The sequence below is a fragment of the Astyanax mexicanus genome, chromosome 1 (genome assembly GCF_023375975.1).
Source record: "Astyanax mexicanus isolate ESR-SI-001 chromosome 1, AstMex3_surface, whole genome shotgun sequence".
NCBI classification, from domain to species: domain Eukaryota; kingdom Metazoa; phylum Chordata; class Actinopteri; order Characiformes; family Acestrorhamphidae; genus Astyanax; species Astyanax mexicanus.
Window position 1 is genome coordinate 1,287,807 of NC_064408.1, and position 14,694 is coordinate 1,302,500.

General features: G+C 36.9%; 1 protein-coding gene across 1 annotated transcript in view; it reads right to left on the minus strand.

The window, feature by feature from the left end:
• Positions 1-4,563: 4,563 nt before the first annotated feature.
• Positions 4,564-14,694, minus strand: part of LOC103045620 (asialoglycoprotein receptor 1-like) — a 12,345-nt gene continuing 2,214 nt past the window's right edge. Inside the window, exons 4-13 of the mRNA XM_049465478.1 lie at positions 14,433-14,537; positions 13,791-13,895; positions 11,532-11,627; positions 11,216-11,317; positions 11,051-11,116; positions 8,459-8,539; positions 8,311-8,376; positions 7,217-7,362; positions 6,447-6,556; positions 4,564-5,623 (exon numbers count right to left, since the gene is read on the minus strand). Of these exons, the coding sequence (XP_049321435.1) occupies positions 5,473-5,623; positions 6,447-6,556; positions 7,217-7,362; positions 8,311-8,376; positions 8,459-8,539; positions 11,051-11,116; positions 11,216-11,317; positions 11,532-11,627; positions 13,791-13,895; positions 14,433-14,537 (1,028 nt within the window). The 3' untranslated portion in view covers positions 4,564-5,472. The remainder of the gene's footprint in view (positions 5,624-6,446; positions 6,557-7,216; positions 7,363-8,310; positions 8,377-8,458; positions 8,540-11,050; positions 11,117-11,215; positions 11,318-11,531; positions 11,628-13,790; positions 13,896-14,432; positions 14,538-14,694) is intronic.

Below are 14,694 nucleotides of genomic sequence, written 5' to 3' on the forward strand. Positions count from 1 at the left end.
GAAGAACTGAGGACGTTTTCTCTTCCTCTTTCTGAAGAAACAGCAGTTCACTGACCTGCTCATACTATTATTAACTCTTCCCCCCTCAAGAGAAAGAGTACATTACAATTCATACTGGATCATTCACAGTGGATACTCAATAACTACTTTAAAACAAAATACTAAACTATTCATATTACATCATAAATAATTCACAATAAACAACTAACAAAAGTCATTCATGTGAGACAATAAAAAATTCTCAGTGGATACAGAACAATTCATACCGACTAACTCACAGGAAAATGTTTTAACTTTAAAAGAACTTTAATTATATTACATATTGGTGAGTTTATACCGAACAATTTAGAGTAGATACTGAATTCTTGATAGATAATTCATAGTGGATATAGAAAAATAAGTCAGAATAGATATTGTAAAATTCAAAATAGACGCAGAAAAAACTAATTACAGCCTAAAATGATTCATGTGGATACGTAATATTTCATATACAATAGTTAATAATTCATAGTGGATACTGAGAAAAAAAAAAAACGTATAAAAATTTATAATACACATAAAAATAAAATAAAAAAAATCACAGGAGACACCGTCTCCCAATTCAAAGTAATTATAGAAAAATAAAACTGCATACTGAAAATGTTATAGTAGTTGCTTAATATTTCATACTGGATACAAAACTATTTTAAAAGATTAATGAAAAACAGATTATAATAGTGAATATAACAATAAATAAAAAGGATACTGAATAATACACAGTAGATACTGAATCATTCATAGTACATACTGAATAATAAATAGTTGATACTGAATCATTCATAGTGGATATCAAATCATTAATCGTAAATACTGATTAATATACAGTGGATACCAAATAATTTATAATAGATACTGAATAATACACAGAGAATAATGAACAATACATAGTGGATACTAATTAATGCATAGTGGAAACCGAATTATTCATTGTGGATACTGAATAATACATAGTGGAGACCGAATCATTTATAGCGGATACCGGATTATTCACAGTGGAGACAGAATCATGTATAGTGGAAACTGAATAATAGTGAATACTGATTAATTCATAGTGGATACAAAATATGTAAAAGGTTAATGAAAAAAAAATAATATAACAGTACATTAAAAGTATTCTAATTAATACATAGTGGATACTGAATAATACATAGTGGATAGTGATTAATACATGTTTAAATTCATGACATGGTAACAGTAAATAATTTATGGTCAGCTCAGGTAATTAATTCTGTATCCGTTATGAATGATTAACGTTAGTTCTTTTTTATATTATAAGTAATTAATTACATGTTATTTTACAATATTTTATTATAATTCATTTTTTGTATATATATTTTAGAAGAACGGTGTTCAGATAATGCTCTGGATTTCTAAAATAAAATTAAAACGACCGTAAAAATGAAAGGTTAACAGAGCTCTGGTTTCCTGTAGGAGAACAGAAACTGCAGGAAAGCGTAAAAATAGGAAAATAAGGGTTTTTAAAGTTTTTTGTATTTTTGGTGATTTTAGTAGGAAATGTTGAGGAAATAAAGAGGAAGTGAGAGTTCTGTACTCAGCAGTTTAAACACTAATAATAAATGAAGCCTCTCTGATTTCTGTTCTTTATAATGTGTTGAGTATGTCAATTGAATTTTTTATCATTTTTATACAAGCTTATGATGATCATAAGGTATTATTATCAGTGATGTCAGTAACGCGTTACTCTAATCTGACCCTTTTTTTCAGTAACGAGTAATCTAACGCGTTACTATTTCCAATCCAGTAATCAGATTAAAGTTACTTATTTAAGTCACTGTGCGTTACTATCTCTCTCTCTCTCTCCACCTCATCTCCTCCACACACACACACACACACACACACACACCGCTCCCTTACCCATTCCCCCTCCGCCATACCTGTCAAGTTTTAGATTTAAAAATAAGGGATATTTTCCTCTGTACGCTTAAAGCCGTCCCACCAGCCCAACGAAGGTTCAGTATCTCTTACATTTTAAAACAGGTTTACAAAAAATCTAAAATAACCACATGTGAACCACTTACACACAATTAGATTATCAGAATCTGAACATGTTGTGCACATTCCTACATATGTCATTCTTTTAATACAGCCAAATTAAAAACCCTTTTCTAGATATTTAAAAAAAGTTAAGATTTCATGTCTTTTTTGCCTTTAAATGCACTCTTTTATATTATATATTTTTTTATTTATTTAATAGATTTAAAATTGAACAAAGGGTGCACAAATTCTGCAAAATGACTGTAGGTGACCTAAAAATAGTATCATGAGCTTTTACTAAAAGGACATGGACCAGATATATTCCATCAGTAAAAATTAGTCCTAATGGCCTACACAATTAATAATTTTTAAATAATACTTTTTTCTTTTGAACACTACTGATCAGTTCAGTTAATTTCGGTCCTCTCCACATTTCTAGTTAAACTGAGTCACAAGCTGTAATTCTTTTATTTTAAAAGGTTTAATCTGTGTGTTTTGTTTCAGAGTCGAGTATTTTTAAGCAGCTATCAGAAAAATCTCATCACAGTTTCCATGATTAGCCTACCGTTACCTTTCTTTTAGAAAAATCTCCGTATATCCAGATCTGTTTTAACATCAGCAGCTCCGACTAGCTGCCTGAACTCACAGCGACGGGGGGGGGCTTCCCCACGCTGACCCTCCTTGCAAGCTGATTGGCTGTTTCTCCTGAAAGGCGGGACTTTCTCCTTGAACCGGCTCCACGATTGGTTAAGAGACACAGCGGGGTCAGTGCCCTGTCTCCTCAATAATATATATTTTTTAATCTTAGTATAATACGGGAAATTTACGGGAAAATACTAATACGGGAGGACGGCGGGAAAGAGGAGTAAAATACGGTAGTTTCCCGGCCAAAACGGGAGACTTGACAGGTATGCCCTCCGCTCTTCCCCAATCACACGCGTCTCTCTTTCTCCCCTGTCTCTCTCTCTCGCGCTCGGCGTGTCTTTAGTTTCCGCCCGTTTTCGTTTTTCGCCAGTTCTCTTTATAAAGGCGTTTTTTTTGCGGCCGCGTCCCAATTCACTAGCCAGGGCAGCGGTCTGCCACAAATTTGATTGGCAGAGGAGAGCATTTAAAGATTTTACACCACACGTGATTGGAAGTTCACAATACCGTAAAGACAAGAAAAGTTCCGGTGCTTTAAATGAACACTGTCAGAATTACATCCTTCTCAGTAGTTGGGTCCGGTATGGGTCCGTATTGGACAACGTCTGGGTCCGGACCCGGACCGCAGTCTGCAAATATGTGATCCCTGGTCTAGACCATATACACAGTTCTGTTTTATAAAACCACTCCTTGCTGCCCTGCAGAGAACAACAGGTTCAATGTTCAGTTTTACAGTGTTAAATATGTCAGGTCAAGAAAGACTTTCTTTATTTTATATATTTTTAATAAAAACAAGTATTTATGTTTAGTAAAATCAAGAAAGACCATATTTTATTTTTTATAAAAAAAAATATTTATGTTAAGTTAATTTTTTTATTTTTATAAAAAAAAAAACTTATTTTTTTAGGAAATAGTTCGACTTAATAGAGATAAATTGTTGCTGTTAAAAATGCATTTTCCAATAAAGGGAGTATTGGTAAAACTGGTTATAATGTTTATGTTAAGGCGGCGGGAGGTGGTGTCTGCAGCTGCTGAAAGTAACTAATAAAGTAACTTGTAAAGTAACTTAGTTACTTTTAAAATCAAGTAATCCATAAAGTAACTAAGTTACTTTTTAAAGGAGTAATCAGTAATCGGATTACTTTTTCAAAGTAACTATACCATCACTGATTATTATGTAGGCTATATGATGTAATATAACTATATAATCTAATGTAATGATTAAAATGTGGAATAATGTGGAAAAGATTAAAGTGGCCAAAACATATGTTGCTAGTACTAAAGTACTGCTGCAATTGTTTGAAATACATGTAGCAATTAAACTAATTAAACAATATATTTCTAATGCATCTCATATATATGTTTATGTGTGTGAATATACAAATACGTTCCTGACACACAAAACAGCAAAAAGTAGAAACTATAAACTTTTATCTTACAGTTTATATCATTTATATTATCCACAAACCACAGCAACCAACTAGCAACCCCATATCAACCACCCCACATACCACAGCAAGCCCATATCAAACACCCCAGATACCACACCAACCAATTAGCAACCCCATATCAACCACCCCAGAAACCACACCTACCCTATATCAACCACCACAGATACTATTGCAACTACTTAGCAACCCCTTACCAGCCACCCCACATACAACACCAACCCAATATCCACCACCCAGATACCACAGCAACCCCATATCAAACACCTCAAATACCAAAGCAACTCCATATCAACTACTTCAGATACCAAACAACCACTTAGCAACCCATATTAAACATAGCAAAGCAAACTAACTAGCAACCCCATATCAACCACCCCACATACCAAAATAGGACAATTCAAATTCAGATGCCAAAAAAATGCATTAAGAATTACACTTTTACATCATTAATGCAAGTTTATTAAAAGTCAAATACATTTAATTAAAATATACAAAATACAGATTCAGTAGTTACATTTCTTATAAAATCTCATTACATATCAAAGACTGATCTGATCAGGTTCTGGAATGGTGTGGGAAAACTGTAGGGAACGCTGTAGGGAACGCTGTAGGGAACGCTGTAGGGAACGCTTTAGGGAATGCTGTAGGGAACACTGTAGGGAATGCTGTGGGAACGCTTTAGGGAATGCTGTAGGGAACACTGTAGGGAATGCTGTGGGAACACTTTTGGGAATGCTGTTGGGAACACTGTAGGGAACAGTGTGGGAATGCTGTGGGAACACTGTAGGGAACGCTGTAGGGAACGCTGTAGGGAACGCTGTGGGGAACGCTGTGGGGAACGCTGTGGGGAACACTTTAGGGAATGCTGTAGGGAACGCTGTAGGGAACAGTGTGGGAATGCTGTGGGAACACTGTAGGGAACGCTGTAGGGAATGCTGTAGGGAACGCTGTAGGGAATGCTGTTGGGAACACTTTAGGGAATGCTGTAGGGAACGCTGTAGGGAACGCTGTAGGGAACGGTGTTGGAACGCTGTAGGGAATGCTGTGGGAACGCTGTAGGGAACGCTGTAGGGAACGGTGTGGGAATGCTGTAGGGAACGCTGTAGGGAACGGTTTGGGAATGCTGTAGGGAATGCTGTAGGGAATGCTGTGAGAACACTAGGGAATGCTGTAGGGAACGGTGTGGGAATGCTGTAGGGAATGCTGTAGGGAACGTTATAAGGTCGCTGTGGGGAAGCTGTAGGAATGCTGTTGGAAAGCCTGGGAAACACTGTAGGGAACGGTGTGGGAATGCTATAGGATCGCTGTGGGAATGTTGTTGGAACGCTGTGGAAGTTTGAGTATTTTATCCGGTCTTGGTCTTGCAGGTGTATTTCAGTCTTATTGAACAGTGCGAATCGTTAAATTTCCCGTTGTTCAGGATGTGAGCACAGTCTTCCCCCTCCGGTCCCAAACCGTGATCCGTCCAGTCGTCCGGCTGTCCGGGACTCCAGTCCCTGCAAGGATCAGCAAGCACTAATATCAATAAAATAACTCATTCAGGAAATACCTTAACAACTACCTAGCAACACCTTAGCAACCTGCATTTATACCACAGCAACACCTCAATGGCTTCCTTCTTCCCACTCTTCCATAGAGGCCAGATTTGTGCAGTGCACGACTATAATTGTTGTCCTGCGGACAGATTCCCCCACCTGAGCTGTGGATCTCTGCATTTCGTCCAGAGTGACCATGGACCTATTGTCTGCATCTCTGATCAGTGCTGTCCGTGTTTAAGTGTGTAGGTGTGTAGGTGTGTAGGTGTGTAGGTGTTTAGGTGTTTAGGTGTGTAGGTGTGTAGGTGTTTAGGTGTTTAGGTGTCTAGGTGTCTAGGTGTCTAGGTGTCTAGGTGTCTAGGTGTCTAGGTGTGTAGGTGTGTAGGTGTGTAGGTGTGTAGGTGTGTAGGTGTGTAGGTGGACGGCCATGTCTTGGTAGGTTTTCAGTTTTACTTTTTCCATTGAGATGTACAAAGCCTGCTTTAAAACATCTCCACAACCTTGTTTTTTGGGATTTATGAATCTGTTTTTACTCCCCAATATTCTCTTAACCAACTTCTAAGGCTCACAGAGCAGCATGTATTTATACTGAGATTAGATTAAACACACAGATGTAATCTACTCTTTAGTCATTAGCAGGCAACTTTTGAATGCAAATGGTTGCACTCAGAGAAAAGGGGGCTGAATACTTTTGCACACCACACTTTTCAGCTTTTTATTTGCAAAAAAAATGATTTAAATCATGCATCATTTTCTTTCCACTTCAGAATGATTAAGTTCTCACTCTTTATTCATGGTGTAGGGCGTCCCGTCGTCCCATCTCCACTGTCCTGTGTTCTCATCCGTCAGACCCACCCAGGAATACTCCATCGCCGTACGGGTCAGAACAAACATCTACAGAGAGAGTAACGCAGAACCCATTAGAACCCATACAGAACTTATTAGAACCCATTGGAACCATTACAAAATCCATCCAGAACCCATAGAGAACCCATTAGAACGTTACAGAACCCACACAAAACCCACTAGAACCCATACAGAACTTATTAGAACCCATTAGACCACTACAAAATCCATACAGAACCCATAGAGAACCCAATAGAACGTTACAGAACCCATACAGAACCGAAACAGACCCCATTACAACCTATTATAACCCATACAGATCCCATTAAAACCCATACAGATCCCATTAGAAGCCAGACAGAACACATTAGAACCCATATATAACCCATATCGAACTTATTAGAACCGTAACAGAACCCACACAGAACATTAGAACCCATACAGAACTGTTACAGAACCCATACAGAACATATTAGAACCGATACAGAACCCATTTGCACCAATTAGAACCAATACAGAACCCACACAGAACCGTTACAGAACCCACACAGAACTTATTAGAACCTGTTAAAACCGATACAGAACCCATACAGAACCGATTAGAACCCATAGAAAACTTATTAGAACTTATACGAACCCATTAGAACCTTTACAAAACCCATACGGAACCCATTAGAACCCATATTGAACCGTATACACATCACTCACCAGTTCTTCATCACTTTCCACTGTGAGCAGAAAGGAATTCTGGGATCTGCAGTAATCCCGAGCCTGGTGCCAGTTCAGCTGATCACTGGAGAAGAAGTAACATCTGGATCCAAACGACGTCCAACCAGATTTACAGCTGGATACAGCTTAACCAATCAAAACACAGATATATTTACCATACTGTTACTGGAGGCGGAGCTACAGCCTCTCATTAGTGTATACAGGGCCATCTCAAAACATTTGATTATCATTGAAAAGTTACTTTATTTCAGTAATTCAGTCAAAATGTGAAACTCTTAATATTATATAAATGTATTAAACACAGAGTGATCTATTTTAAGTGGTTTAATAATTTTATTGGTGATAATTATGGATTACAGCCAATTAAAACCCAAAAATCAGTGAATCAGAAAATTAGAATATTATATAAGACCAATTGATACTTTTAGAGCAGTGTGGGCAGTGTGCCAAGTGCTGCTGGAAAATGAAATCTGCATCTCTGTAAAAGTTGTTTTCAGCAGAGGGAAGCTGTAAGATATGAAGTGCTGTAAGATTTTGTGGGAAAACAAAACTGCACTGACTTTAGACTTGATAATAAAACACAGTGGATCAACACCAGCAGATGACAGACATGACTCTCTAAATCAGCAGGAATTCTGCTGTTTATCAGAAAATCCTGAGGGAGAATCAAAATCCGTCCATCTGTTCCTTACTGACCTCAAGCTCAGGAGTGCTTTACTTGGGTTCTGCAGCAGGACAATGACCCAAAGCACACAAACCCACACTAAAGTTCACCGTCTCTGAATGGATTAAAAACTAAATAAAGGTTATGGAGTTAAAGGTCTAGTTTAAGTCTGGATGATTGAGATTAGCTGTGGATGATCTTAAACAGTTTTAGATGTTCATGCTGGAAAATAAAATCCTTCAATGTGTCTGAATTAAAATAATTCTGTAAAGAAGAGAGGAACTAAATTCCTCCACAGAGATGAGAAAGACTCTTTACCAGTTATCAGAATTAGATTATTTGATATTAAAGTTTGTTAAATGTAGGTATTGTGATGTTATACACTGAGGGGGCGGAGCTACAGTCTTACCTGCTGGTTTAATGGGGATCTCCCGCTTTGCCTTCATTTCATTTAGAGCAGTCATCACTTTCTGATCTGAGGAGAAAAAAAAATCAATGTAGGAAAAAAATATTAAAACCAGCAATTTAATGATAATTTTAGAATTGTTTTGTCTGACCTGTGCTCTGAAGCTGAGTGGACAAAGACTCCAGAGAAGAAGCCAAATGTCTCATCTCCATCAGCGTCCTGTTATAAACTTCTTACACAAGAAATAAAGATGAATGAGCGTGTTGTGGATCATATGAACATTATAGAGCATTATAGAGCATTATAGAGCGTCCTCCTACACTTCCTGTAGTGTATTACAGTCTGTCAGAATGAGCGTGTTGTGGATCATATGAACATTATAGAGCATTATAGAGCGCCCCCTACGCTTCCTGTAGTGTATTACAGTCTGTCAGAATGAGCGTGTTGTGGATCATATGAACATTATAGAGCATTATAGAGCGCCCCCTACGCTTCATGTAGTGTATTACAGTCTGTCAGAATGAGCGTGTTGTGGATCATATGAACATTATAGAGCATTATAGAGCGCCCCCTACGCTTCCTGTAGTGTATTACAGTCTGTCAGAATGAGCGTGTTGTGGATCATATGTACATTATAGAGCATTATAGAGCGCCCCCTACGCTTCCTGTAGTGTATTACAGTCTGTCAGAATGAGAGTGTTGTGGATCATATGTACATTATAGAGCATTATAGAGCACTCCCTACACTTCCTGTAGTGTATTACAGTCTGTCAGAATGAGAGTGTTGTGGATCATATGTACATTATAGAGCATTATAGAGCACCCCCTACACTTCCTGTAGTGTATTATAGTCTGTCAGAATGAGCGTGTTGTGGATCATATGAACATTATAGAGCATTATAGAGCGCCCCCTACGCTTCCTGTAGTGTATTACAGTCTGTCAGAATGAGCGTGTTGTGGATCATATGTACATTATAGAGCATTATAGAGCGCCCCCTACGCTTCCTGTAGTGTATTATAGTCTGTCAGAATGAGAGTGTTGTGGATCATATGTACATTATAGAGCATTATAGAGCACTCCCTACACTTCCTGTAGTGTATTACAGTCTGTCAGAATGAGAGTGTTGTGGATCATATGTACATTATAGAGCATTATAGAGCACCCCCTACACTTCCTGTAGTGTATTATAGTCTGTCAGAATAAGCGTGTTGTGGATCATATGAACATTATAGAGCATTATAGAGCACCCCCTACACTTCCTGTAGTGTATTATAGTCTGTCAGAATAAGCGTGTTGTGGATCATATGAACATTATAGAGCATTATAGAGCGCCCCCTACGCTTCCTGTAGTGTATTACAGTCTGTCAGAATGAGAGTGTTGTGGATCATATGTACATTATAGAGCATTATAGAGCACCCCCTACACTTCCTGTAGTGTATTATAGTCTGTCAGAATAAGCGTGTTGTGGATCATATGAACATTATAGAGCATTATAGAGCGCCCCCTACGCTTCCTGTAGTGTATTACAGTCTGTCAGAATGAGAGTGTTGTGGATCATATGTACATTATAGAGCATTATAGAGCACCCCCTACACTTCCTGTAGTGTATTATAGTCTGTCAGAATAAGCGTGTTGTGGATCATATGAACATTATAGAGCATTATAGAGCGCCCCCTACGCTTCCTGTAGTGTATTACAGTCTGTCAGAATGAGCGTGTTGTGGATCATATGTACATTATAGAGCATTATAGAGCGCCCCCTACGCTTCCTGTAGTGTATTACAGTCTGTCAGAATGAGAGTGTTGTGGATCATATGTACATTATAGAGCATTATAGAGCACTCCCTACACTTCCTGTAGTGTATTACAATCTGTCAGAATGAGCGTGTTGTGGGTCATATGAACATTATAGAGCATTATAGAGCGCCCCCTACACTTCCTGTAGTGTATTACAGTCTGTCAGAATGAGCGTGTTGTGGGTCATATGAACATTATAGAGCATTATAGAGCGCCCCCTACGCTTCCTGTAGTGTATTACAGTCTGTCAGAATGAGCGTGTTGTGGATCATATGTACATTATAGAGCATTATAGAGCGCCCCCTACGCTTCCTGTAGTGTATTACAGTCTGTCAGAATGAGAGTGTTGTGGATCATATGTACATTATAGAGCATTATAGAGCACCCCCTACACTTCCTGTAGTGTATTATAGTCTGTCAGAATAAGCGTGTTGTGGATCATATGAACATTATAGAGCATTATAGAGCGCCCCCTACGCTTCCTGTAGTGTATTACAGTCTGTCAGAATGAGCGTGTTGTGGATCATATGTACATTATAGAGCATTATAGAGCGCCCCCTACGCTTCCTGTAGTGTATTACAGTCTGTCAGAATGAGAGTGTTGTGGATCATATGTACATTATAGAGCATTATAGAGCACTCCCTACACTTCCTGTAGTGTATTACAATCTGTCAGAATGAGCGTGTTGTGGGTCATATGAACATTATAGAGCATTATAGAGCGCCCCCTACACTTCCTGTAGTGTATTACAGTCTGTCAGAATGAGCGTGTTGTGGGTCATATGAACATTATAGAGCATTATAGAGCACTCCCTACACTTCCTGTAGTGTATTACAGTCTGTCAGAATGAGCGTGTTGTGGATTATATGAACATTATAGAGCATTATAGAGCGCCCCCTACGCTTCCTGTAGTGTATTACAGTCTGTCAGAATGATGTTTTTACCTGCATCTTTACTTTTGTTTTCCAGTTTTATCTTAATTTCATTCAGAGTGTTCATCACTCTCTGATCTGTTGAGAATGAAGAAAGAAATATTCTTTATTATCTTTTATTGTTTAATAATAAAAATTATAACGTATTATAATGTGTAACTACAGTCTCATTCTTACCAGAGTCCTGATTTCGCTTCAGCTGTTCAGATTTAAAAGACGCCAAAGAAAAATTCAGAGCAGCCAGAGAATCTCCAACTACACCCAGATCCTGCTGCTTCACTAAAAACACACACTTTATTCAGTCAAAACAATAAATTAATAATTCAGACTATGAAGGAAGACATAAGGAATCATGTAGTAACTTCAGTGTTAAACAAAACACATAATACCATATATTTTTCTTAATAGTTGTATGAGTTTAATGTTAACATGTACAAAAATAATAAAAAAAACACTTTATTTACTGTATTTAATAAAGTATATATTTATTTACCGTTTTCCTGTAGTTTCTCTGCCAGCTCTGATACAGAAGAGTTTATCCGGTTCAGGAATCCCTTCAGCTCTGTGTACTGACCGCTCTGCCGACCGGCTGAAAAATATATCACAAACACAAAGCATTATGGGTAAAAATGCATTGTTTTAAAATCAAAACGAATACAGACCTTTTACATTATATTTTATTGCAATATATACAGCTCTGTAAAAATGAAGAGATCACTTCAGTTTCTGAATCAGTTTCTCTGATTTTGCTATTTATAGGTTTATGTTTGAGTAAAATGAACATTGTTGTTTTATTCTATAAACTACAGACAACATTTCTCCCAAATTACAAATAATAATATTCTCATTTAGAGCATTTATTTACAGAAAATGAGAAATGACTGAAATAACAAAAAAGATGCAGAGCTTTCAGACCTCAAATAATGCAAAGAAAACAAGTTCATATTCATAAAGTTTTAAGAGTTCAGAAATAATCAATATTTGGTGGAATAACCCTGGTTTTTAATCACAGTTTTAATTTCATGCATCTTGGCATCATGTTCTCCTCCACCAGTCTTACACACTGCTTTTGGATAACTTTATGCTGCTTTACTCCTGGTGTAAAAATTCAAGCAGTTCAGTTTGGTGGTTTGATGGTTTGTGATCATCCATCTTCCTCTTGATTATATTCCAGAGGTTTTCAATTTGGTAAAATCAAAGAAAATCATCATTTTTAAGTGAAATCTTATTTTTTTTTTTTCCTAAAGCTGTATTTTTAATCTGAACTTTATACAACTATCACCCAAATGCTTTGATTTACCAGCAGGAGATCTAAAAGTGTTCTACAGTATCAGTCCAATTTTCTGGCTTTGCTAATGGTGAAAGATGACCATGGGCGTGGTAGTGGGGGGAAAAGTGGACCTGACTACCCAGGGCCAGAGTAGGGAGAGGGGCCCATGAAAATCCTGATTTTTTTTTCGCTCACTTTCCTTTGTTTACTGGCATGGATAGGGGCCCATTAACATAGAGGGTGTACAGGGCCCAGAATTTGCTGCTAAGCCCCTGAAGATGACTAAAATTATCCATCCTATTTATTCCCTCCTCAAAATCCATGAAATAAAATAGGTGTTCACAGATATCTTGTATTTGTAGAAATCTTAAATAATGATTTTCTAGCAAGTTCTGCTTATCGATATGAGTTACTTAGCAGCTCTGTGCTTTCACCCAACTTAATTTTATATAATAATAATAATAATAATAATAATAATAATAATAATAATAATAATAATAATAATAATAATAATAATAATAATAATATATTGTTTTTCTCTGGTGCATTATAAATTCCTACACACAACACACCACGCTCTCAGTAAACACTAGTTTACTATTTTAGTACTTCATGCTACTTGCATACTACTCAGTGTAGCTGTAATGCTCACCATGTGCAGTATCCTCACAATCTCACTACATGAACTGTGATCCCCTTATCACCATTAATGCAAAATGTTTAACGTGCAATATTCTTCTCACCTTTTTATCTACTATTTGATATTTATTCACTGTTACTCTTTGTGCAATAATACTGGTCACACCCTACCATAATCATCTCTCTATGCACTAGATGTATAGATTTGTTCCTTTACTGTATATATATATATATATATATTTTTTTTTTTTAGTATCTTTATATATTTCCTGTAAAAGTTCTTGTATATATATACTTATTATTATTTGTTTATATTTTTTCCTGCCCTGTTTCTCTGTCCTTTCCTCTGTACTGCTCTAACATTGTGAATTTCCCAATTGTGGGATTAATCAGATAAAATAATCCTTTATCTTATCTTATCTTAGCACACATTCAACCATTTGAAAAGTTACACAAAAAAGTTACATATAGTACATCAGCTTTTACTTTTTTATTAAAACTGCCTGTGGTATGGTATTTCATCACTTAGCTACCATGCTAACAAGTTAGCACACATTTCACCAGTAGAAAACTCTCTACAAATAGCATATCTACTTTTTATTATAATACCTAGGCTAGCTAATTCAGGGATTTAAGGAGACTTTAATGGCTAGTGTTTAGCACTGCAATTGGTATTAAAAACTGTAATTTTGGTGCAAGGTGGAATTTGATGCAGATTTAAGTTTTGTACTGATGGAACTGGCACTAATTTGTGAAGGATTTTAGTCGAAGAAGCTAAGATATATATATATATATATACATACACACATATACATACTCCAGTGGGCGGGGTTTGGTTCTCACCTGTTTCCTTCTGCTGGTTCTCGAGTTTGGAAGAGATGGATCCGAGGGAGGAGCCGAGGTTATTTATTAAAGTCTGAAGATCCGTTAACTTCTTCACCTGAGCTCCTACAATCAAACACCATCATCCACACAGCAACCGAGTATAAATCAGATCAGATTCATCAATATTCTATAAACAGCTCAGACTGAATTAGTTAAATTATCATTTATTATACCACAGTTAGTTCTGATTCTGCAATGTGATTGGCTGAGAGGCGTTCTATGAGTACCATTATCAGCCAGTAATTCACTGTAACCGAAGCTCTCCATGTATTACTCCACCACATACAGGTAACCTAGCAACGATGCAGCGCTTACAAACCAAACAGCACAGCTACTAACAGAGCAGCAATGGAACTATTTTAACTGCCGGAGTTTTTATAACCAAACAGATCCTATTTACTCCTCCTCTTTAAAATCTTTCAATAAACAGTGATAATGGAACTGTGGTATAATCACAATAATACACTCCAGATTTGTGCTATGACCTGTAATATTGGCACTGATCTACGACCGCAGCACTACAGTGCCGATATTACAGGTTATAGCACGAACCTGGAGTGCATTATTGCTTAAACATAAACAGTATATTATATTTCTCACCGCTGCTGAACTGGGTCTGTATTCTGGAGTTATACAGATCTACATATGAGCTCAAACCAGAAACAGTCTTCTTCAGTTCACTCATCATCTTCTCCAGATCAGAACCTGCAGAAAAAAACATAAATATAACTATATAACCATTGTATAACTACAGCGTGAGAATCAAATGTTCTATAAGAGTAATTATGCTACTTTTACAAGCATAAATAATACTTTTATTAGGGGTAAAACTCAATAATTTAAAAAAATATGTCTGCAGTTT